Below are 25,777 nucleotides of genomic sequence, written 5' to 3' on the forward strand. Positions count from 1 at the left end.
CCAGCCGCTTAACACAGCTTCTGACCCAGTGCTGTGCTGCTGGCCATAGTTAGTGCAGTCTGATTTGCATATCATGCAGCCAAGATTAATAATTCAAAAGTCCAGGAGAAATTTCTTCAGTCAAGCCTCCAAGTCAGACGTTCATGTAAGCGAACTTCCTGAGAAGTTGAGACACAAAACAAATGACTCATTTCATGGAAAACACATTTCACATATAGGTTTTAAAAAGACTTCTGTTGAAATTATTCTATTCACTAGCAAAACAACAGAGAAGCACTCATTATTTTCATGTTTATTTGCATATTTAAATAATAAGAAACAGGTAAAGCACTGTTTATGTCGGGTTTACAATTGCTTCTGTTTTTTCTTCATTTTTCAAATTCGCAAATTTTGGCGAATTCTGTATTAGGCAAATAATAACTAAACAGCTGTTTTCAACAAATTTGAGGGAACTATAAAACTGAAATTTTGGAGGGAAAGCTGGATATATGCTGTCAGTGTACTATCAAAAGGGATACTAGAGCTTCAGGTATTTCCCATTTTATTTTCAGTGATTAAAAACAAGAGACACATAAAAAATACATCAGGTAGCTAGGGATTAGGGAGAGAGGTGGCAGTTAAGTAAGATAACCTCAATAGAAGGCAATTTATGCGTCCCAATCAATGCTCTGCATAACACCTGGAAACACATAACCACCATTTCAAACAGGAAACACACCTGGCTTTTTCTTTGGGTTACATTACATTTATACTCAAGTAAACACTCAGTCTGCTTGATTTGAAGCATAGGGATGATGCTGAAAAAGTTCCTAATTGTGCAGGCAGTAGTAATTTAATTTGAATGCCATAAAAGTTGAATGTTCAATTGGCAGTGACAGACAGAAGCCCCAGAATAAACTACTGCAGCCAGTCCTCCTAGCCAAGTATTTCCCCTTCTCTGATATACAAGAACTCAAAACTCAGAAACCTAAAAAATATATTTTATAAGTATACACACATATGTATTTATTTACCTATACTATACACTTAAAAGTATATACATACATGAAATACAAATGTACTCATATATGAAATGTATGCATATTTATATGAAATAATGTCTCTATAATTTGTTGAATTCTTGTGATGTGCCAGGTATTGCACTAAGCACCTTTATGTATTGAATACTTGTAAAGATCCTCTGAGGTTGTTTATTATTTCTAAAATTTTCTCACTTTACAGATTAAAAAACACTGAGGCTCAGAGAGGTTAAGTAACTTTCTCAAGATCACAGAATCAGTAAAGAGAGGGACCTGAGTTTAAACCTATGTATTTTGATTCAAACCTGCTCTAATTCTTTTTTTTTTTTAGAGCTCCTGACTTATTTATTTATTTACTTTATTTATTTATTTTATTTTTTGCTGTGTTGAGTCTTTGTTTCTATGAGAGGGCTTTCTCTAGTTGTGGCAAGCGGGGGCCACTCTTCATTGCGGTGCGTGGGCCTTTCACTGTCGCGGCCTCTCTTGTTGCAGGGCACAGGCTCCAGATGCGCAGGTGCAGTAGTTGTGGCTCATGGGCCTAGTTGCTCCGCGGCATGTGGGATCTTCCCAGACCAGGGCTCGAACCCGTGTCCCCTGCATTGGCAGGCAGATTCTCAACCACTGCGCCACCAGGGAAGCCCCCTGCTCTAATTCTTGATTGCCTCCAATATAGAATGACAATACTTTTGATGTACACCACAGATTGAATCAAAGATCAAAAATTAGTGACAACTGGGACTTCCCTGGTGGCGCAGTGGTTAAGAATCCACCTGCCAACGCAGGGGACACAGGTTCGGGCCCTGGTCCGGGAAGATCCCACATGCCCTTGGAGCAATTAAGCCCATGTGCCACAACTACTGAGCCCGTGTGCCACAAGTACTGAAGCCTGAGCACGTAGAGCCCATGCTCTGCAACAAGAGAAGCCACCACAATGAGAAGCTTGCGCACCACAACAAAGGGCTCGCCACAACTAGAAAAAGCCCGCACACAGCAACGAAGACACGATGGAGCCAAAAATAAATAAATAAATAAATTTATTAAAAAAAAAATTAATGACAACTATTTTTCAGAAATGCAACTCTTTTCTACTTTTAGAAGGAAGACTAAAAACATTATTTTTTGTCTACAATTTTAAGAGTGCAAAACACAAAGCATTTGAATGACCAGTGCCAGGCTTACTAATTTTAAACAAAATTAACATGGACCCCCCCATCCAAATGACCAAGATAAATGGATATATTTTACAGGTTTCTGCCACCATTCTGATGGGAGGCAAGCGTGATTCCCTCTTTGTGGGACAGTGGGAGTTCCCCAGAACTTCCTCTTTCTTCTCCCCACATCCTGACCACTATCTCACTCTGGACTGCTAAGATAAAATCTGGTCTCTGTTTCTCCTTTTTCACAGCAGATCTGGTAGCCTTGCTTCCCTCCCAAGTCTTACTTCGCCAAAAGGTCCCATTGCCTCAGGGTGCTCTCATTGGAAAAACTAGAGTGATTCTGAGACAGACTCAATAAGAGGTCTCCAGTACTTCTGTTCCATTACGAGGCTTCATTGGAGTCTACAATAGGACAGATGTGTTGGGCCGAGGCCAGGTATGGGGTTATGGGCCCTGCTTGGGCCCATGTCATGGGTGGACTACCTTTTAGTCGCACAGGGTCTCATGCTCCACAGGACCACACACTTGACTTAATGCTCTACTGTCACATTCTAATTGGGATTCTTAATAACTTTTTAAAGTGGGGTCCTCTAATTTTATTTTGCACTGGACTCTGAAAATTATGTAGCAGTCTTGCCTGTGAGAGTACAAACCTCCTAGGAAATATTTCTATTCAGCACACAAATTTTCAATGGGGACAGTGTTTTGGGTTTTTCCTTTTTTTTTGCTTTTGGTCTTGTTTTGTTTTGTTTTAGAAACAGTGACATGTTGAAATTTACTGGTTGAGGAGAAATGAAACTTTGAAAGCAGTAAGTTTGCAGTATAATTTACTAATAGGTAATACAGTGTACTGGTTAAGAGCACAGCCCCTGGAGGCAAACTTCCTCCTTTCAGACCTTGGCTTCACCACTTACTAGCTCTCAGTTTTCTTATCTGTAAATCAGGGACTATAAGAGTGCCAGTCTCATGGAGTTGTTATGTAGATAATAGAAGCACATAGTTTATACATATGTAGTATGGGATATATACTAAGTGCTAAATAAATGCTGGCTATTACAGAAGTTTGTAATAAATGAGAAGACTTCCTCAGAATGATCATGTCAATCCAATGCCATCAATGTTAGAATATTTGTTGCCCGGGAATATCCATTTCAAATGACCTTATAAAAGGAAGCTTGGTGAAAAAAGGTTAGTGAATTCTCACGTGGTTTTGCCTTTTACTCACTGTGCGCTCTTTGAAAAGATAACAAAACTTAGTTTCCTTGTTTGGAAAAGGGGGATAATAATTCCTACCCCATAAACCTCATAATGTTCATAGTATCAAATGAGATAATATGTAATGAGCTATGAATACAAGAGCAGTTCATATAAACCAGGGGTACCAATCAGGAAATTCAATAGGAAAAAGAAAATAGTGGGAAAGACAATCAAAATATTAATTAAATCCAATGTTAATAACTTTCACTAATGTTTTTTGAGCACTCACTCTGTAACAACACTGTGCTTATTAATTCCTTTAACATACACAAGAACTTAATGAAGGGGAGATTGGATCAAGGTGGCAGAGTAGAAGGACGTGCGCTCACTCCCTCTTGAGAGAGGATCAGAATCACAACTAACTGCTGAACGATCATTGACAGGAAGACACTGGAATTCACCAAAAAAGATACCCCACATCCAAAGACAAAGGAGAAGCCGCAATCAGACGGTAGGAGGTACGCAATTACAATAAAATCAAATCCCATAACTGCTGGGTGGGTGACTCATAAACTGGAGAACAATTAAACCACAGAAGTCCACCCACTGGAGTGAAGCTTCTGAGCTCCACATCAGGCTTCCCAAGCTGGGGGTCCAGCAACAGGAGGAGGAATTCCTAGAGAATCAGACTTTGAAGTCTATCAGGATTTGATTGCAGGACCTTGACAGGACTGGGGGAAATAGAGACTCCACTCTTGGAGGGCACACACAAAGTAGTGTGCACATCAGGACCCAGGGGAAGGAACAGTGACCCCATAGGAGACGGAACCAGACCTACCTACTAGTGTTGGAGGGTCTCCTGCAGAGGCAGGGGGTGGCTGTGGCTCACCATGGGGACAAGGACAGTGGCAGCAGAAGTTCTGGGAAGTACTCCTTGGCATGAGCCCTCCCAGAGTGTGCCATTAGCCCCACCAAAGAGCCGGGTAGGATCCAGTGCTGGGTTGTCTCAGGCCAAACAACCAACACGGAGGGAACCCAGGCCCACGCATCAGCAGACAAGCAGATTAAACTTTTACTGAGCTCTGCCCACCAGAGCAAAACTCAGCTCTAGCCACCACCAGTCCCTCGCATCAGGAAGCTTGCACAAGCCTCTTAGATAGACTCATCCCCCAGAAGGCAGAGAACAGAAGCAAGAAGAACTACAATCCTGCAGCCTGTGGAAGGAAAAAAACATTCACAGAAAGATAGACACAATGAAAAGGCAGAGAACATTGTACCAGATGAAGAAACAAGATAAAACCCCAGAAAAACAACTAAATGAAGTGGAGATAGGCAACCTTCCAGAAAAAGAATTCAGAATAATGATAGTGAAGATAATCCAGGACCTCAGAAAAAGAATGGAGGCAAAGATCCAGAAGATGCAAGAAATGTTTAACAAAGACCTAGAAGAATTAAAGAACAAACACCCAGAAGAATTAAACAACAAACAAACAGAGGTGAACAATACAATAACTGAAATGAAAAATACACTAGAAGGAATCAGTAGCAGAATAACTGAAGCAGAAGAATGGAGAAGTGACCTGGAAGACAGAATGGTGGAATTCACTGCCATGGAACAGAATAAAGAAAAAGAATGAAAAGAAATGAAGATAGCATAAGAGACCTCTGGGACAACATTAAAAGCAACAACGTTCACATTATAGGGGTCGCAGAAGGAGAAGAGAGAGAGAAAGGACCCGAGAAAATATCTGAAGAGATTATAGTCGAAACTTCCCTAACATGGGAAAGGAAATAGCCACCCAAGTCCAGGAAGAGCAGAGAGTTCCATGCAGGATAAACCCAAGGAGAAACATGCCAAGACACACAGTAATCAAACTGACAAAAATTAAAGGCAAAGAAAAATTATTGAAAGCAACAAGGGAAAAACGACAAATAACATACAAGGGAACTCCCATAAAGTTAACAGCTGATTTCTCATAAGAAACTCTACAAGCCAGAAGGGAGTGGCACGATATATTTAAAGCGATGAAAGGGAAGAACCTACAATCAAGATTACTCTAGCCAGCAAGGATCTCATTCAGATTCAATGAAGAAATCAAAAACTTCACAGACAAGCAAAAGCTAAGAGAATTCAGCACCCCCAAACCAGCTTTACAACAAATGCTAAAGGAAATTCTCTAAGTGGGAAACACAAGACAAGAAAAGGACCTAGAAAAACAAACCCATGACAATTAAGAAAATGGTAATAGAAACATACATATCGATAATTACCGTAAACGTGAATGGATTAAATGTTCCAACCGAAAGGCACAGGCTTGCTGAATGGATACAAAACCAAGACTCATATATAAGCTGTCTACAAGAGACCCACTTCAGACCTAGGGACACATACAGACTGAAAGTGAGGGGATGGAAAAAGATATTCCATGCAAATGGAAATCAAAAGAAAGCTGGAGTAACAATACTCATATCACATAACATAGATTTTAAAATAAAGAATGTGACAAGAGACAAGGAAGGACACTACATAATGATCAGCGGATCAGTCCAAGAAGAAGATATAACACTTATAAATATATATGCACCCAACATAGGAGCACCTAAATACATAAGGCAAATGTTAACAGCTATATAAGAGGAAATCAACAATAACACAATAATACTGGGGGCTTTAACATCTCACTTAAAACCAATGGACAGATCATCCAGACAGAGAATTAATAAGGAAACACAAGCTTTAAATGACACAATAGACCAGAAAGATTTAATTGATATTTATAGGACATTCCAACAAAAACAGCAGATTACACTTTCTTCTCAAGTGTGCACAGAACATTCTCCAGGATAGATCACATCTTGGGTCACAAATCAAGCCTCAGTAAATTTAAGAAAACTGAAATCATATCAAGCATCTTTTCTGATGACAACACTATGAGATTAGCAATCAATTACAGGGGAAAAAATGTAAAAAATACAAACACATGGAGGCTAAACAATACGTTACTAAATAACCAAGAGATCACTGAAGAAATCAAAGGGAAATCAAAAAATACCTAGAGACAAATGACAATGAAAACACGATGATGCAAAACCTATGGGATGCAGCAAAACCATTTCTAAGAGGGATGTGTATAGCTATACAAGCCTACCTCAAGAAACAAGAAAAATCTCAAATAAACATCCTAACCTTACAACTAAAGGAACTAGAGAAAGAAGAACAAACAAAACCCAAAGTTAGCAGAAGGAAAGAAATCATACAGATCAGAGCAGAAATAAATGAAATAGAAACGAAGAAAACAACAGCAAAGATCAATAAAACTACGAGCTGGTTCTTTGAGAAGATAAACAAAATTGATAAACCATTAGCCAGACTCATCAAGAAAAAGAGGGAGAGGACTCAAATCAATAAAATTAGAAATGAAAAAGGAGAAGTTACAATGGACACCACAGAAATACAAAGCAACGTAAGAGACTACTACAAGCAACTCTATGCCAATAAAATGGACACCCTGGAAGAAATGGACAAATTCTTAGAAAGGTATAACCTTCCAAGACTGAACCAGGAAGAAATAGAAACTATGAACAGACCAATCACAAGCACTGAAATTGAAACTGTGATTTAAAATCTTCCAACAAACAAAAGTGCAGGATCAGATGGCTTCACAGGTGAATTCTATCAAACATTTAGAGAAGAGCTAACACCCATCCTTCTCAAACTCTTCCAAAAAATTGCAGAGGAAGGAACACTCCCAAACTCATTCTATGAGGCTACCAGCACCCTGATAGCAAACCAGACAAAGATACTACAAAAAAAGAAAATTACAGACCAATATCACTGATGAATATAGATGCAAAAATCCTCAACAAAATACTAGCAAACAGAATCCAACAGCACATTAAAAGGATCATACACCATGATCAAGTGGGATTTATCCCAGGGATGCAAGGATTCTTCAGTATATGCAAATCAGTCAATGTGATACACCATACTAACGAATTGAAGTATAAAAACCATATGATCATCTCAATAGATACAGAAAAAGCTTTTGAGAAAATTCAACTCCCATTTATGAGAAAAACTCTCCAGAAAGTGGGCATAGAGGGAACCTACCTCAACATAATAAAGGCCATATATGACAATCCCATAACCAACATTGTTCTCAATGGTGAAAAACTGAAACCATTTCCTCTAAGATCAGGAAGAAGACAAGGATGCCCACTCTCACCACTATTATTCAACACAGTTTTGGAAGTCCTAGCCATGGCAATCAGAGAAGAAAAAGAAATAAAGGGAATACAAATTGGAAAAGAAGAAGTAAAACTGTCACTGTTTACAGATGACATGACACTATACATAGAGAATCCTAAAGATGCCACCAGAAAACTACTAGAGCTAATCAATGAATTTGGTAAAGTTGCAGGATACAAAATTAATGCACAGAAATCTCTTGCATTCCTAAACACTAACAATGAAAGATCAGAAAGAGAATTTAAGGAAACAATCCCATGCACCATTGCAACAAAAAGCATAAAATACATAGGAATAAACCTACCTAAGGAGGTAAAAGACCTTTATGCACAAAACTATAAGACACTGATGAAAGAAATCAGAGATGACACAAACAGATGGAGAGATATACCATGTTCTTCGATTGGAAGAATCAATATTTTGAAAATGACTATACTACCCAAGGCAATCTACAGATTCAGTGCAATCCCTATCAAATCACCAGTGGCATTTTTTACAGAACTAGAACAAAAAATCTTAAAATTTGTTTGGAGACACAAAAGACCCCAAATAGCCAAAGTAGTCTTGAGTGAAAAAAATGGAGATGGAGGAATCAGACTCCCTGACTTCAGACTATACTACAAAGCTATAGTAATCAAGACAATATGGTACTGGCACAGAAACAGAAATATAGATCAATGGAACAGGATAGAAAGCCCAGAGATAAACCCATGCACATATGGTCAGATTACTTTTGATAAAGGAGGCAAGAATAAACAATGGAGAAAAGACAGCCTCTTCAATAAGTGGTGCTGGGAAAACTGGACAGGTACATGTAAAAGAATGAAATTAGAACACTCCCTAACACCATACACAAAAATAAACTCAAAATGGATTAGAGACCTAAATGTAAGACCAGGCACTATAAAACTCTTAGAGGAAAACATAGGAAGAACACTCTTTGACATAAATCACAGCCAGATATTTTTTGATCCACTTCCTAGAGTAATGGAAATAAAAACAAACAAACAAACAAAAAAAACAAATGGGACCTAATGAAACTTAAAAGCTTTTGCAAAGCAAAGGAAACTACAAACAAGATGAAAAGACAACCCTCAGAATGGCAGAAAATATTTGCAAACCAATCAACAAAGGATTTATCTCCAAAATATATAAACAGCTCATGCAGCTCAATATTAAAAAAAAAAAACAGCCCAATCAGAAAATGGGCAGAAGACGTAAATATACATTTCTCCAAAGAAGACATACAGATGCCCAAGAAGCACATGTAAAGCTGCTCAACATCACTAATTATTAGAGAAATTCAAATCAAAACTACAATGAGGTATCACCTCACACCAGTTAGAATGGGCATCATCAGAAAATCTACAAACAAGAAATGCTGGAGACGGTGTGGAGAAAAGGGAACCCTCTTGCACTGTTGGTGGGAATGTAAATTGATACAGCCACTATGGAGAACAGTATGGAGGCTCCTTAAAAATCCAAAAATAGAATTACCATATGACCCAGCAACCCCACTACTGGGTATATACCCAGAGAAAACCATAATTCAAAAAGACACATGTACCCCAATGTTCATTGCAGCACTATTTACAATAGCCAGGTCGTGGAAGCAACCTAAATGCCCATCGACAGACGAATGGATAAAGAAGATGTGGTACATATATACAATGGAATATTACTCAGCCATAAAAAGGAATGAAATTGGGTCATTTGTAGAGACGTGGATGGATCTAGAGACTGTCATACAGGGTCAAGTAAGTCAGAAAGAGAAAAACAAATATCGTATATTAACACATATATGTGGAACCCAGAAAAATGGTACAGATGAACTGGTTTGCAAGGCAGAAATCGAGACACAGATGTAGAGAACTAACGTATGGACATCAAGGGGGGAAAGTGACAGGGGTGGTGGTGGTGTGATGAATTGGGAGATTGGGATTGACATATATACACTAATATGTATAAAATATAACTAATAAAAACCTGCTGTATAAAAAATAAATAAAATTAATTTCAAAATTCAAAAAAAAGAATTTAATTATATATCTAATTATATATCTAATATATTTAATTATATTTAATTATATAAAAATACATATATATATTAGGGATTATATCCCTAATTTTCTGATGAAGAGACTGAGGCCAAATAAAGATTAAATAATTATCCAGAATCACACAGCTAGTAAATGACTGGACTATAATTTGAAGGCTTGTCTGTTTGACTCCTGAACCCAAGCCTTTGACTCTTATTCTGTCCCTCTCATGGTAAAGGAGAAAATACCAGGTCAAAATATAAAGTGACTGACATTGGGTAATTTTTACTTTATATATTGTAATTTCATGTGTTTTAAACTAATAAAAATAAGTTTAACACTAAGTTTAATTACTAATTTTCAGATTTATTGGTTATCAAATTTAAGTTTTTAAATCTGACAACTAAAGAGAATAGGACATTTTACACAAGAAATCAGACAACTAGACACATTTAAAATAAATAAGGTGTTGGGCTTCCCTGGTGGCACAGTGGTTAAGAATCTGCCTGCGAATGCAGGGGACATGGGTTCGAACCCTGGTCTGGAAAGATCCCATATGCCGTGGAGTAAGTAAGCCCATGCACCACAATTGCTGAGGCTGCACTCTGGAGCCCACGTGCCACAACTACTGGAGCCCGTGCTCCTCAACAAGAGAAGCCAGCGCAATGAGAAGCCCGCGCACCACAACGAAGAGTAGCCCCGGCTCGCCGCCCATGCGCAGCAAAGAAGACCCAGTGCAGCCAAAAATAAATAAAAATAAAATAAATAAATTTATTAATATAAATAAAAAATAATAAGTAAGGTGTTTATGGGACGGTTCTACTAACAGTAGCCCTAATCATGTTTATAAAACATTTCTTTTAACAGCGTGAACCAATCTGAGTGGAAAACAAGCTTGTCTAAGCGTCACACTGATCATCAAGAAATCACAAGCAGGGAAAGAGGAGGACAATTAATTCAATTCAAGGAATTTCTATCAAACCTTTATAGGTAATAATAATAACATTATGACCCCAAAGAGGTTGAAATGAATCAAGAAGATTATTGAGGAAGATATTGTTTTGGTGTTGCTGTGCTAGGTGGATTTACCAAAGGCTATTTCTCTATTCATACAATGGGTTTTTTGTTGTTGTTGTTGTTCTGTTTTGTTTTAATTTTTATCGGAGTATAGTCGATTTACAATATTGTGTCAGTTTCAGGTGTACAACAATCAAAGAATGGGTTTGGATAGGAAAAGAGAAATTAAGAGAACAGCAAAACAGAAAACATAATAGAGGGTATATGTAGATTGTCTCTAAACTCTTCCAGATTCTGAAATTCAAACAAACCTTCTATTGACCAAATTTACTTTACCATGGAAAGTAGTCCATCAGGATGAGCATTCCAGCTGAGGCAAAGCAATTTGTTTCTACTTAATATAAAAATCCTTGTCATGTAAGAGTCACATGAATAATGTGATTTTGTACAACATTGCTGCTTCTTTGTTTCTTATCCCACTGAATAAAATGTGTGTGTTTATTATTTCTGAGCATAACTCGAAAGAATTGTTTTCTGGGCTTCCCTGGTGGCGCAGTGGTTGAGAATCTGTCTGCCAATTCAGGGGACACGGGTTCAAGCCCTGGTCTGGGAAGATCCCACATGCCACGGAGCGACTAGGCCCGTGAGCCACAATTGCTGAGCCTGTGCGTCTGGAGCCTGTGCTCCGCAACAAGAGAGGCCGCGATATTGAGAGGCCCACGCACCGCGATGAAGAGTGGCCCCCGCTTGCCGCAACTAGAGAAAGCCCTCGCACAGAAACGAAGACCCAACACAGCCATAAATAAATAAATTTAAAAAAGAAAAGACTTTATAAAAAAGAATTGTTTTCTGCTGAATTAAATATGTTACTTGTTAAAATATCTGGCTATAGCTGAAAAGACTCTAAGTGTTTTGAACTAGTAATAGTCTAGAAACACAAGAAACTCACTTTTTATTTTTCAGTTTATACTCAAATTCCAACAGTTAAATTTTTTTTTTTGATATATGGTAAGCATTAATCACCAGTGTCTCCCTACAGAAATAATGTTGTCTTGTTTTCCTGATATGAAATTGAAACATTTATGTAAAATTCTGGAGACAATTTTCATTCTTAACTATCACTGACCAAGGCACAGTCTTTTTGATTAAAAAAGGAGAGCTAGCCTGAAATATTGAAATAATTTATTCATCTAATTGGCTATACAGCTACTCAGTCTTTTCCAGTCACATTTATTGTATTTTGTACAAATTTGCTTGATTCTTGGAATATTTTGCATTATTTATGAAAACAAAACAAAACAAAACAAAAAACAGCTAGTTCATTGTTTTGATGTACCTATAAGCACTTTGGATTGGATGCTAATTAACCACTCCCCATCTTGCACCTCTTGCTTGTTCTAATATATTATTTACCCTGGAATATAGAACAAGAAATCAGTATGATTGAGTCTCACTGAGCATTTTGTAATTGAATTGAGAGATTTTTAAAATTCCCTGGAGTTGAGAAGAATGTTCATTAAGAGAGCTAAGTGCTCTGTGACTGTGTTATGAATTAAATTTTAAAAATTACCTGTCTCCACTAATAAAACATTTAGTGATATGATTCTCTTGTATTAGTTTCTTTGTCTCTATGACATACTGATGCAATTATTAATTTTAAAGTGTGTTTTATGCTGGCTTATTACACTGCAAAACTAATAAAATTTGACTTCACTATTAGGTCAATATTTGTAACATAGTAAATGAAAAACTTTCAAATTATAGCAATTTTGACAATTACAATTAAACAATGTAAAAGGTTAAGAAACCTTTTACATTACAAATATTGCCTTTTAAAATATCCTTCTACCCTGTATGTATCATTTATGCGTCTATAGGTAGCATTTTTTTTTTTTTTTCATGTTAACCTAAATTTTTTTTTTTTTGGCCACTCTGTGTAGCTTGCAGGATCTTAGTTCCCCGACCAGTGATCAAACCTGGCCCTGGAAGTGAAAGTGCCGAGTCCTAACCACTGGACTGCCAGGGAAATTCCCAACCTAACTTTAAAACCCAACATCACTTGTATTATTTAAAAGAATTTTTGCTGGTCAAAACTCCTAGCGGGGGCTGTCAGATCTGGAGAAATGCTTAGAAATCATTGCATAGAGCTCCCTCACCCTAAGCACAAGGACAAAAGGCTAAGAGTGGTTAAGAGGGACGCACATGGATTGGAAGGCTGACTTCAGGAACAATGAGGGATGTTCTGTGCACAGTGGAGACGCCAGGCTCCACGCTGGGGAAGACAGAGTACTAGGGAGTCCTCCCTGAGAGCCATGTATGCACTTTGTTTCCTGCTGGAAGAGGATAAAACCACTATTTGATCCATCCCTGGACTGGCGCCTAACATTATTTATTTTAATTAACAAAAAAGAAGGAAAGAAAAATAACAACAATCTTGAGAAACAGGGTCCAGCCATTTGACCCTCCATGATGTCTCCATGGTCAGGGGAGGGATGTGACAAACGTGAGCTGGCCAGAAACTTCTCACTGCCAAAGGACTGCAAAACACAAAAGTTTATGCCAAAAGACCATTCACTCTAAACGGAATTCTGTGTGTCTGCACACTGTGACCATAATGAAATGCACCAGCTGCATCAATTTGTTTTGCCACTGATAGGACCTTAATCCCCAAAGTCCAAGTAAATGTTTTGAATAAAAATGGCCCATTTCCTGTGTGCTGCCATTCTTTCTCCTTCACTCAACATCTTTGAAAGGCCTCCGTGTATATCTATCAGGAACTGGAAATGGTGAAATGGTAATTTGTAGCAGAGATTAGAATACAGGGAAAATGAAATAAATATTTCCAATGACACTAGCTTCTTGAAGTTGAAATACCAAGCATCGTGACAGGAGGAAAATTAGCAGAGATTAGAAAAGCTCTTCAGAAAACAGTACCTGATATTTCTCTTCTCTCCTAATTTTTATTCTGTCCTCATAACTTAAACACTAATACTTCATTACTTCAATAATTAATTCAACAAACATGTATTGATCAACTACTATGTTCAGGGCCATATAGGAAATAAGGGATAAATAAGTATAAGGAAATTGTGACTTTTTAACACACAAATCTAGTTAAAATTTTCAACAAAGTCTTATCCCATATGAAGCTTTCCTTTTTTGTCTTCAGCTAGTCTACAATGATACTTGTTATTGTTTGAATTCTTAAACAATAGAATTTCTATAATACTCTGCTAAATATCTAGATTTTCCATAATCTCCTCTTTTGTTGGTGTGCAAAGTTAAATATTTAATATGTGACCTAGAAAAATTTACAGCATTATCTGAGCCTTGATTTTCTCAAAAAAATGAAGCAAATTGGTGGACTGAGTTATGAATGGCAAATAATAAGGGTTACCTGCCCCCATGCTTGAGTCCACGGCGGACATCAGTCACTCTGTTGTTTCTGCTGTGCCCAAACTTAACCTCAGAATATTTCTTAATGGAGTGCTCCAGGACATCCCTACCAATTAAAGATATCACTCTTGCTGTGTCTTGTCTTGAATATAGTAGCTCTTATTTAAATATAATTATCTGATTCTACCATATGATAATGTCCTCTTATAATGTGGTACCAAGAATTTAAAAAAATTTTTTTCGGCCATTTCATATTTCCGTATTGTCCTGGGCTCCTAGAAAATTCCTGGTTGTGAGTTTGACTACAGTTAATATACTAGCTAGACTTGTTTACTCAAGTTTTAATGGTTTTATTATATCTGGAAATTATTATAAACTGCTTCAAATACTGTCTGCAAAATGTGAGCTTCTAAATAGTAAGTGAATTAATGTTTCAGTGATTTGTATGGTCTTTATAATCTTATTCAAGACTCATAGGGTACCAATTTCAACTTAAATTAATTCAGAGTATTAGCATGCTGACTGATTTAGAATCCAACATGTAGTGCTTGAAATTTTCACAATTTGTTTTTGTAATATGTAGATTTGTGACTAATGCAAGAGCCTTGCCCATCTTTGGTTATTAGTCAAGTCTCCTTTTAAATAGCAGGAAGAATTGTGTATACAGGACAAAGGGCAAGAATAAGTTTCCACATATTATTCCCTAGAGAAATGAAAACCCAGCCTCTTAGAAAATCTGTGGGGAGGTGGGGAATGCAAAAAAAAAAATTCTATCCCATAGTACCATGCTTTGTGAACTCAAGAAGAGAATGAAGAAGAAAATAAATCATAGAAATGGGGAGAAAATCCTCTTAGAATTCAAGACATCAAAGAGTGGTACTGACTTGGGGAATGTTTGGAAACATAGATACATGCATGTCTAGGTCAAAGAACAAGAATTAATGAGAAGACCAAGTACTTCACTAATAGCAAGCAATAAATTCACTGCTGATGGTAAAAATTAACAAAATTCAAGAAATCTGCCTTACCTTTCTCTTAACTAGGTCTGTTGCATATTTATTTTAATTAAGACAATCTTCTGCCTCTATTAACCTTATAACTGTTTAATTTACACAGATGGGAAGATTTTGCCAGAATTGATGTTTTTGTTAATTTTAGTTTGCATACTCTATCTTTACAAAATTGGAAATATTTGCAGGTCATAATTTTTAAAGTTTATTTATAGGTATTCTGCTAGACAAAGTTCTAAATTTACAGATAAAATTTTATTATTTTTAATTTTAGGTAAATTAAAAAATAATAAAATTATATTTTCTAGGCAGAAAGTCAGTAATGTAACATCTACTATTAAACTGAGCAATAAAGGGAAAAGAACAAAGATTTAATTGTGTGGCATGAAAGAGGCAGCAGGAAAATATTATATGTGAAGAGAAAACGTGAATGTGAATCAATAAAAGAGATTCCAGCTCAGTCAGGACACTGAAGCAAGTAATAAGAATACTGCCCACTGGGCCTCCTCTGACCCCGTCCCAGCAGGGAGTAGGGGTAGGGGAGGAAGTGCCTTGATACTGTCCCGTGGGGATGAAAGTTCTGGATCCCTACAGGAGAGTTTGAGGTGCCTTTACAGCCTGGAAAGGGTGAGGGTCTGGGATCCTCACTCAGCCTTTGCTGGTGTGGTGGGAGTGGTCTAGTTTTTTCTGCTCTGGTGTTTGATTCAATTAGAGTGGTTTTAAAAGGTTTGTATCTTGCTAGACTGTCCCTTTCCTATCCCTTGGGCTAGAGAGAACAGGCTTTTATTGTGGCTCTTTTTTTTTTTTTTCTGTCTATGCCTGTTGCCATTTCTAGGTTATGCTTCTTTAGCTCCAAGTCTGGTCTACCTGAAGCAAATAACAACAAATTAACAAAACACCCAAAAAACAACCAAGGGACATCATCACTGTGTCATTCCTTGGGTACAAAAGTCTTGGCTGATCTGTCTTCTTCTCTCCCGCTTTCAGAATCTTCTCATGTTTTTAGTTGCACTTAACAGAAAGAATAGGAAAAACTATATCTGTTTCATCTTCCCAGAAGCAGCGGTCTCCCAACACAGGAATTTAAATCAAACATTATAAGTTAATAATTGTTTCTTTAAAATAAGAGAAATAAATCACACTGTTAATGCATATGTTCTTATATTTCCATATCCTAGCTATGTGTAGTGGCTCCTTCAAAATTTGAAATAAAACAGTATTGCCTTGTTTTTGCTCAAAGATTAGCAGGAAGGTAAGTGATATTAGAAATGAGTGAAATTACTGGGAGGAGCTTCAATGCTTAGATTAATTTTCAGCTTGACATTATCTTTGTCCCCACGTTATGTTTTAAATCTGTCTAGAAAGTACTTTTAAAAGTTTCAAAGATGTACCAAGTATAACCAGAGAATTATTCTGGAGATGAGAAAGTTCCAGTATATTAAACTGAGGTGTTTTGGTTTTTTTTTTTTTTTTATGTTTAATTACAAAGTATATCCTTGACAAAAGTCATCTGAAGGAAAAATAGAATTCGAAGGTGAGTTTTTGAAGATAATGCTAGGAAAAAATGAGAATAGTAGCTGTAGTTTAAATAGCAAAACCTCTTGTGTCAGTAAAACAATAATTTCTTTCATAGAATGAAATGACATTAAATTTCTTTCATTGTCCATGTATCACAGGATTTTCAGAACCGAATATGTATGCATGCTGTAAGTGTATGCCAGTTAAATTTTTAAAAATAATTTATGGGGACTTCCCTGGAGGTCCAGTGGTTAAGGCTCCACGCTTCCAATGCAGGGGACTCAGGTTCCATCCCTGGTCAGGGAGCTAAGATCCCACATGCCACAGAGTGCAGCCAAAATAAATAAATAAATAAATAAATAAATAAATAAATAAAATGGTTAAGGTGATAAATTTTAAAAATAAATAAATAAAAAATAAAAATAATTTATGCATTGTTGTCTGAAGATTAACTTTGCCCAGCAAGTTGTATCCAACTTCTAAAGAACACTGATAAACTGCTCATTGTTGATACAATTATAATCTGATTTATTATATTGTGACACAGGTCACAGAAAGCCACTGGCTATTTAGAATAGTCATGTCTAGAGTAATGTGAAACAAAGAAGTAATTTCCTCTGATATTCAGAAAACATTTTCACATAAGCAGATACCTTATATTCTACCTACTTACATGTATAAGCAAATGCATACATATATAGCCAATGTTATGCTGGATCTCACTCATACCAGCTCATAAGAATCTATTGTTAAATTTTCAGGAATTTTTCAAGCTAGCTGAGGTCAAGGAAATTGTTTGAACCTTGCCATAGTGAGAATATTTACACCCTGGAAATCGGCAAATCCTTTAAATCAGCACCATCTTTCCCCCCAACTCTTACTTTTCACAGAGAGATGGTTGTTAAATATTTACAAACACACCAGTCCATAAACCCTTGTATTTGTCATCATTACTGTCACTTACATATGTATATTGAATAAGTGTATATATATTAAATATATATATTTAATAAATGTATATGGCAAATGTGTATAGCAAATATGTATATGGCAAGTATATATACATTTGCTCCAGAAATAATTTTTAATTATATATCAGTATATATATTTTATACACACACACATACACACACACATCTACAGTCCAAGATTGCTTTTCCCACCAGTGTGTGTCTTAACGCTGCCCTGTGGCAGAACCCATGCTAGGTGCATTAGGGAACACAAGAGTGACTAAAAGAAGTCCCCTGCCTGTTTTTCATTAGAGTACCTAATTTGAAACAAAAATGAAAACAACATTGTGACATTTTCTCCCTCACCTTTGCCTCATTTTCTCCTTGGAGTCGTGAAATAAATATTTCATGGAAACGGCTGATAATTAAACAAATATTTACAGAAATGACTGCTTGAAAATCCCTTAGTTCTTTTGGTGAGCACGTGCAGGTTTTCTCCCCGCAGGAAGTTACAAACAAATAGTACTGATATAAAGCACTACATTGTATATTGCAAAAATGCGTAGGAATCCTCCCTTTCTTGCAGGTATCCACCCTCCAGCAAAGGATAAAGAATCTCTCCTGTTTGAATGCAGCAGGTGGGCAGGTGGGCCTGTGTGATAAGGCTGTGGAGATCAAGAAGAATCACCATAAGGATTCAGGGATCTGAACTCTGCTTCCTTCTCTTCCCTCTAGTATCCCAGCTCAGCACTCCCAATCTTTCTTCATGGCTTCACTTTTTTTTTTTTTTAACATCTTTATTGGAGTATAATTGCTTTACATTGTTGTGTTAGTTTCTGCTGTATAACAAAGTGAATCAGCTATACGTATACATATATCCCCATATCCCCTCCCTCTTGCATCTCCCTCCCACCCTCCCTATCCCACCCCTCTAGGTGGTCACAAAGCACCGAGCTGATCTCCCTGTGCTATGCAGCTGCTTCCCACTAACTATTTATTTAACATTTGGTAGAGTATATATGTCAATGCTACTCTCTCACTTCGTCCAGCTTACCCTTCCCCCTCCCTGTGTCCTCAATTCCATTCTCTACGTCTGCGTCTTTATTCCTGTTCAGCCCCTAGGTTCTTCAGAACCTTTTTTTTTTTTCTTTTTTTTAGATTCCATATATATGTGTTGGCATACGGTATTTGTTTTTCTCTTTCTGACTTGCTTCACTCTGTACGATAGACTCTAGGCCCATCCACCTCACTACAAATAACTCAATTTCATTTCTTTTTATGGCTGAGTAATATTCCACTGTATATATGTGCCCCATCTTCTTTATCCATTCATCTGTCGATGGACACTTAGGTTGCTTCCATGTTCTGGCTCTTGTAAATAGGGCTGCCAGGAACATTGTGGTACATGACACCTTTGAATTGTGGTTTTCTCAGGGTATATGCCCAGTAGTAGGATTGCTGGGTCATACGGTAGTTCTACTTTTCTCATGGCTTCACTTTTGAGAGAGAAGGAAATCATGGTGTTTACCCCATTCAGCTCACTAAATAAGAAGACAGCCTTCCTCTCACTCCCGACTACAATCAATTCATTTTTAAATTTCTTAATATGAAAAGATTTAAACTGGTTGTATAGGCCTGAAGGGAGAGAAAGCTATAGGAAATAAATGTTGGGTGCTGATTTATTTTATTCCTCATTTTCTTCAGGCACTTATCAGTTAAATATAGAATAAGAAAATATCTGTACAATAAGAAAACATGGTTCATGATTAGGATCATTAAGTTTGAACTAATAATGATTCTGTTTCAGATGTATCATTATTGTCTTTAAGGAGCTAAATGATAAATGACTTGAAATTGTGGAGCTTGTTTGAATCATGAAATCTAAGCCTGTTATTCATGTCATCAAATAAATAATTGCTGCATAATCCTCAGAGGGAAAATTATGTACATCTAGATTTGCACCTGTCTTAGTTTAGTTTAAAGTTACACATTGCTGTTAGATGCAATCATAATAGCAAATAAAATATTCTCTTGATAGTGCTTATTGTATTGACTATCATTTATATGGTTGTGTTCTTAAATTTCTGCCAGTTTAATATATCTCATTTCAGACTGTGCAAGTATCATAAAGAGAAAGAAATGAAATATAAAATGAGTTGTCTTAACTTTGGCAATAAATGCTTTATAACTTCCATGTAGCATTGACCAAAATAAACTAGAAAAAGGATGTTACACTGCTGTTCTTACAAAAGTGACCATCTAAGAAAGAAAGAAATGTCCCATAAAAATAATTTTTGTCCCTGTATATCTAGGAACTTAACCTGGTACAATCTCAGGGAGTCAGAATGATGGGGACCTTATCAGCACCAAGAGATATGAGTGTTCTGTGTTGAGGAATTGGTACTCTTTGTCTTGAAAGGAGAAATTAAGTCCATGCTTAATTCCAAAAATGTTCCTAGACTAGAGCAATTCCACCTTCCTACATCCTCTGTTGCAGACATTCTTTGATAAGTAAAGGGGATAAATGCTTGGAATTTTCTAATCCCAACGAATGACTCTTCCTACCCCCAAGATGGCTCAGGCTGGTCCTGTGGTGACAGATGGTAAGAACATGTATCACATTCCCACTCTGCCTCTCAATGGCCTTTTCCCTTACAAAAATGACATTAGGTCACATTTAGTTGTATAACTGAAGAACTTGCATACCAATAATAAGTCAACAAGATGTTTCAAAATAGCTAACTAATATTTCTCTAAAACAATATCTACACATCCATGCACAGAGGTTGTTGCATAGTTCCCATGTACCAGAGGTCAAGTCTTGAGAAAGGAGCCCCATGGGCATAGAGCTTTCCAAATTCTGGATTAGAGGTAATTATACTAAACAGAATGGACTTAATTACAATGTTTCTTTTTGGACCTGTATTTTCCTCTGAGATTTAAAAATCCCTGAGATATGATATTTACAGGCTAAAACTTGCAGCTCTTGAAAATGCATGATAAAGACACATCGAGGACTATAATTTTGAATGGGCAACATTTTATTGTTACTGGCAGAACATCTATTTTCCTAATACTAGCATTCACATAGTAATATTATTCGTCAATAGTTGAAATTTTGCATGACTGTTTCAAATATCTTTTAGTTACTTGCCTTTTTATGTTCTCTATATTTTTTTCTTCCACAAAGTTTACTTTCTTGTGTTTCATAGTTGCTATGTCCTCATGACCTATGAGAGCTGGTTCCCTGACCTCTTATATCTTTAAATTCCCATAAGTCACACTCAATGATATTCTCTTTCCATGGCCATGAACTCTGGGGCTCCCATTACCCTCTTGAATCTGAATTCCATGTAATGGAATGGAATAGCACGCAATGGAATGGCTTGTTTGAATCAGTGAACCAATGATGTATATTGTAGGATACTTGTATTTTGATTGGCAAGTATGATTTAAAAAACAAATTAACTTTTCTATAATAAATTACAGCATATTATCCATAACCTTCCATAAATAGAAAGGTGCCACTTTCCATATATATATTTGGTAATAAATAAATTAATGATGTTTAAATTATCCCTGTTATGGCTAAGTACTCTGCCATTTGTCCTGAGGTAGAGATAGATAATAAAATAAAGCCCCTGCCTTAAAAACTTACTTAATAATGTATTTGAAACTATCAGTTACCACCCAGGAACCACAGAGGTATGGGATCAAACCCATGCCCTCTGCAGTGGAAGTGCGGAGTCCTAACCCAGGACTCTTAATAGGAAGCTTCACGTCTTCCACCTTTCCTCAAAGACTAATTGACATGTGGAATACTAAATATGGAATGTTGAAAAATGTAAAATTATTATGTGACTCTTGGTTTCTTAGTATACTACATTTTATATCCCTTGATATATTATATATATATATATCTTTATTAAATTTTATATGACATTATGTTAGAAGGGCTTGCAGCAGAGAAGCAAAAATGGCTGCTTAGTGAAGCATTTTCTTGGTTTCTGGGAGGAGGATTAGATTAAAGGACATATAATTTCATAATCCATGAAATAATCATGGCCCTTCATGTCAGGCCAATTCTGAAATGAGGAGCATATATATTTGAGTTCATAGTGCATGACTGTGATATGAACTTTTCTGCAATATCATCATGCTCAGCTTGCTAATATAGGATGTCTGTGATTTTTTACTGACCATGTCCGTAGTTTAATGACTGTTTTAGAGTCCTTTGGGGATTACAGAAAACACTAACTAGGTATATGGTTTCACCCACAGTATCCTAGTCAGGGCATATTTGGTTGCAAAGGAGGCTTATTTTAAGTATGTACTCACAAATAAGAATATAAACATAAGTACAGTTAGGCCTCATTAAGAACCTGGAAATTTAGAAGTCAGCAATTAATAAATGGAAGCTAATCTGTCTATCAGCTCTTCTCTCTATTTACTTATATCTATCTGTCCATATGTCTATCATCTGTCTATCTATCATCACTATCATCTATTATCTCTCATTATTTACCCCATCATCTTCTCTTTCTGTATGGCTCCAAACGGTCATCTTAGCCACTAAGGTTGCATATTCCTTCAGCACAACTTCCTTAACCTAATGACCTCATTCCCAATTTTTGAAAGAGAGGTCTAACTTTCTAAGTTCACCTTCTTCGGCTGGGTCTATGGGTCATGAGTAAGGAATAAGCAAGGCATGGGGTCAAGTGGTACATGTTGAATGTAGTTTTCTTTAGAAAGGGATATGGATGGAGTAAGCAGTGAAAAGCACCTCTTATAAACAGGCATCTTAATCACAACATGCCTAAAACTAGAATCATCTTTCTCTTCTCCACATCCTTCCTAATCCATATCTACACCATACTCATCTTCTTTGTATCCCTATCTTCATGAATGGTTCATCTAGTTATCCAATCTAGTTATCCAATCAAAAAGGATGGAAGACACGATTGATTTTTCTTCCTTATCTCCACATATCCAATCAGCTCTTGAAGGCTGATGATTCACTGATTTTATGACATTAATGCCATTCACTTACTGGAACTTTATATATGCTATTTCATTTCAATTTCAAAAAAAAAGTACAAATTTAAAACAGTACCCATATTTTATAGGTGAGGAAACAAATACTTAGAGCAATTAACTAACTTACTCAAAGTGACCTGCATAGCAACAGGCAGAACAGAGTTTTTAATCCTAGCACTCTGACTCTAGAAATATCGCTGCAGTAAGTAGTCCCTTGCCTAGCCTGACAGGAGACTGGAGTACTTGTAAACAGGAGAGTCAGGAAAACTTGAAATTGTTGCAGTTATTTTACTTCTAATGTTAACCTTATATTGGGCACGTTACTGATTAATTCCTACCTTAATCAACTGCAAGGAAACTAGTTGGACGGTGATTATGAAATTATGACTGCTCGGTTCTTATGTCTGTATCATTTCCTGCCTCCATTTCTTTTTCCGGCCAGAATTCCTTACCATCCTGGTACCCGGAATGCCTGGCTCAGTTCAATGCTTGGATCTCCACTTTGTGAAGTGTTGAAAGGACAATTTTAAATACAATCTCACCTTACTTAAGCAAACTCATCAGTACTTCTTCTTAAAAATAAAATACGAAGAGAAAGGCACAGTTTATTACTCTTTCCCATCATTTAAAGAAATTTCAGATTGGGGCAGGGAATTGAATCTATTATATTATTATTTCTATAATATTATTTTTATTATTTCAGTTTGTTTTTTTTCTTTATCCAACTTGGTCCCTATTTCAGATTTGATTAAACATTGCCATCTTTGCCTCAATATTTAGAATAGAACAGTCTTAATTCTTTACAAATAATTGTTTATGATCATTGTGTGCCCCAAGTCTTCATGCATATGTTTGTGTAAGAGAGTGTGTGGGTGGCAAAGAGTGTAAATTGTGTAACTAGAGTAGGGTTCCTGCTAACTTCACTTGAATAATAAGCATCTAATTGTTGCATATTTGTTCTTATGACATTGATAGCCAAAGCTATGATTTACTTGGTGTTAATTCTTAGATTCATATAGAAATCTATAAACCATTTTATAATGTCCCACTTCGTGACTGATTTTACAGCAATATATTTACAGAGACAGTTGGGATTGTATATACAAAATGTTTTCCCTTCAGCATTACAGGACCTTGATTTATGATCTGTTATTTATTTTCTAGAGAAAATGTACTTTGCCTTATTGGCCACTATTTTGTACCGTGCTTTTAAACTTCCTTCCCTTTAGCCAATTGAAATCTCAGCTTTCCCTTATCATTTTTTAATAACTTTGTTGGGGCACATAACACATTTTGCTGTATAAAGTTACTTTATTATTTCCATTGTTGAAGTTCTAGAGACCTCTCAGAGAGAGAACATAATTGTATGCTCTCTCTATCGTCAATAAGTATCACCTGAAATAAAAGGAAGCTCTATTAAATCATGATTGAATGATTGAATCATGTTTGAATCATGTTTGAATGTTTGAATCTGATTGAATCATGTTTCTTTTTCTGTTTCATATTTATTAAAGTATTTTCCTTTTTCTCTAAGTTTTAGAATTAAACTCTTGGATATATTCATTAGGAGTTCCAAGGGACATATGCTGATAAGATGAGAAAATATGGTTGATTGAGAATTAACTATTACATTTAGCAGCGTGGAGTCATTGGTGATGTTTCCAAGAGTATTTTGGTGGATTTATGAGGTAAAACACAGAGTGCAGTGATATAAGAGAGGATAAATGGAGAGGAATTGGAGCCTAGCATTAACACTTTGGAGAATTTCTCTATGTTTTAATCCCTCATCTAACCACTGACTTTCAAAACACCTTGTATCTCAAACTCCAAGCTTACCTCGTTTTCTATGGCCAGGAGAAGCTTGCTTCTTGTGAGATCTGCTACTGAAACCCAGCAGGACACCGTGGGGCTCCTAGGCCTGGAAGCCTTTCTGTATCTCCCATTTCTTATTTAGGCTTCAGCCTCTATGACCTTCCCTGAGCTCCAAAGGGCAGGTTCAAACAGTTGTTAATCAGGGAAGGGAGGGGAGGCAGAGACAAGGCAGGAGCCGTCAAGAAACAATAGGGCAGCCTTGGGGCAGGGTTCTGGTTCCACCTCAAGGTGTACACATAACAGTATCTCTGAGCACTTCTACAGAAGTCAAAAGCCCCACCAAAAGGAAGATGTTAACTACTTGATAAAGCATTCTTCATCCCAGAGACAGTCACAGTTTGATAACTTCGAGAACCACCTGAGGCCAGATTAAAGAGTACAGGCCTTGCACACACCCTGATCCTTACTAGCAACCCTGCCCTTGAACCATTGCTATAAAACTCACCAAATCCCCCTGGGTTGGGACACATAGTTTTGAGGCCATTAGCTCACTGTGTCCCCCTTTGCCTGGCAAAGCAATAAAGCTATTCTTTACTACTTTACCCAAAACCCTGTCTCTGAGATTCAATTTGGCACCAGTGTACAGAGGTCAAGTTTTTGGCATCACTACTTCAGCTTTTTCTTTTTTCTTTTCTTTTTGGCTGCACTGTGCAACCTGCAGGATCCTAGTTCCCTGACCAGGGATCCAACCCGTGCCCTCAGCAGTGAAAGAGCAGAGTCCTAACCTCTGGACTGCCAGGGAATTCCCTACTTCAGCTTTTTCAACTCTTTTTGTCTTCCAAAAATTTATAGAGCTCTGTTTTCTCCATTTCTGTGATCTTTTTCTTACGAATTTACATGATGCAATTCCCTCATCTCATTTTAGTGGTGTTTCATGAGCAGGCAGAGGAATTGTATTTGTTCAATACTCTGTTTAAGGAGAAACAACACAGATTCTTAGGGAAAGTTTGTCACCTCATCCAAATCCTGTATTGAATGAAAATCAGTTTACTAAATTTACTTTTAGGATAAATTTAGCATTTATTTTCACCCTAATTTTTATTTTCCTAGGCCTAAATAAATAAAAAGTTTTAAATTGAAATTATATTCTCATTCACTGCATTTAGAATTTCTCTTTAATACCATATTTGGTGTATAATCTGAAGAAGGAATCATTCAGTTTCAGAAAGGTAACATTAAAGATCATAAAGCCTACCTCAAAGCCAAACTTTCAGAAAAATAAAGAATAATACAAATTTATTTATTATGAATTGATTAATCTTATAAAATATTTGAATAAAGTTCATTTAAAAACTCTTAAAAATACACACCAGAAA

General features: G+C 36.6%; 1 protein-coding gene across 1 annotated transcript in view; it reads right to left on the bottom strand.

Moving 5' to 3' along the window:
* The window catches only part of SUCNR1 (succinate receptor 1), a gene marked incomplete at its 3' end in the record, with an annotated part of 45,351 nt that overhangs the window by 17,169 nt on the left and 2,405 nt on the right, over positions 1–25,777 (bottom strand). The window contains 1 exon segment of the mRNA XM_082394449.1: positions 1–25,777. This exon segment is cut by the window's right edge and continues 2,405 nt beyond it. Coding sequence (XP_082250575.1) covers positions 1–75 — 75 coding nt within the window. The 5' untranslated portion in view covers positions 76–25,777.

The sequence above is a fragment of the Balaenoptera borealis genome, assembly GCF_965194805.1.
Source record: "Balaenoptera borealis genome assembly, chromosome: 5".
NCBI classification, from domain to species: Eukaryota; Metazoa; Chordata; class Mammalia; order Artiodactyla; family Balaenopteridae; genus Balaenoptera; species Balaenoptera borealis.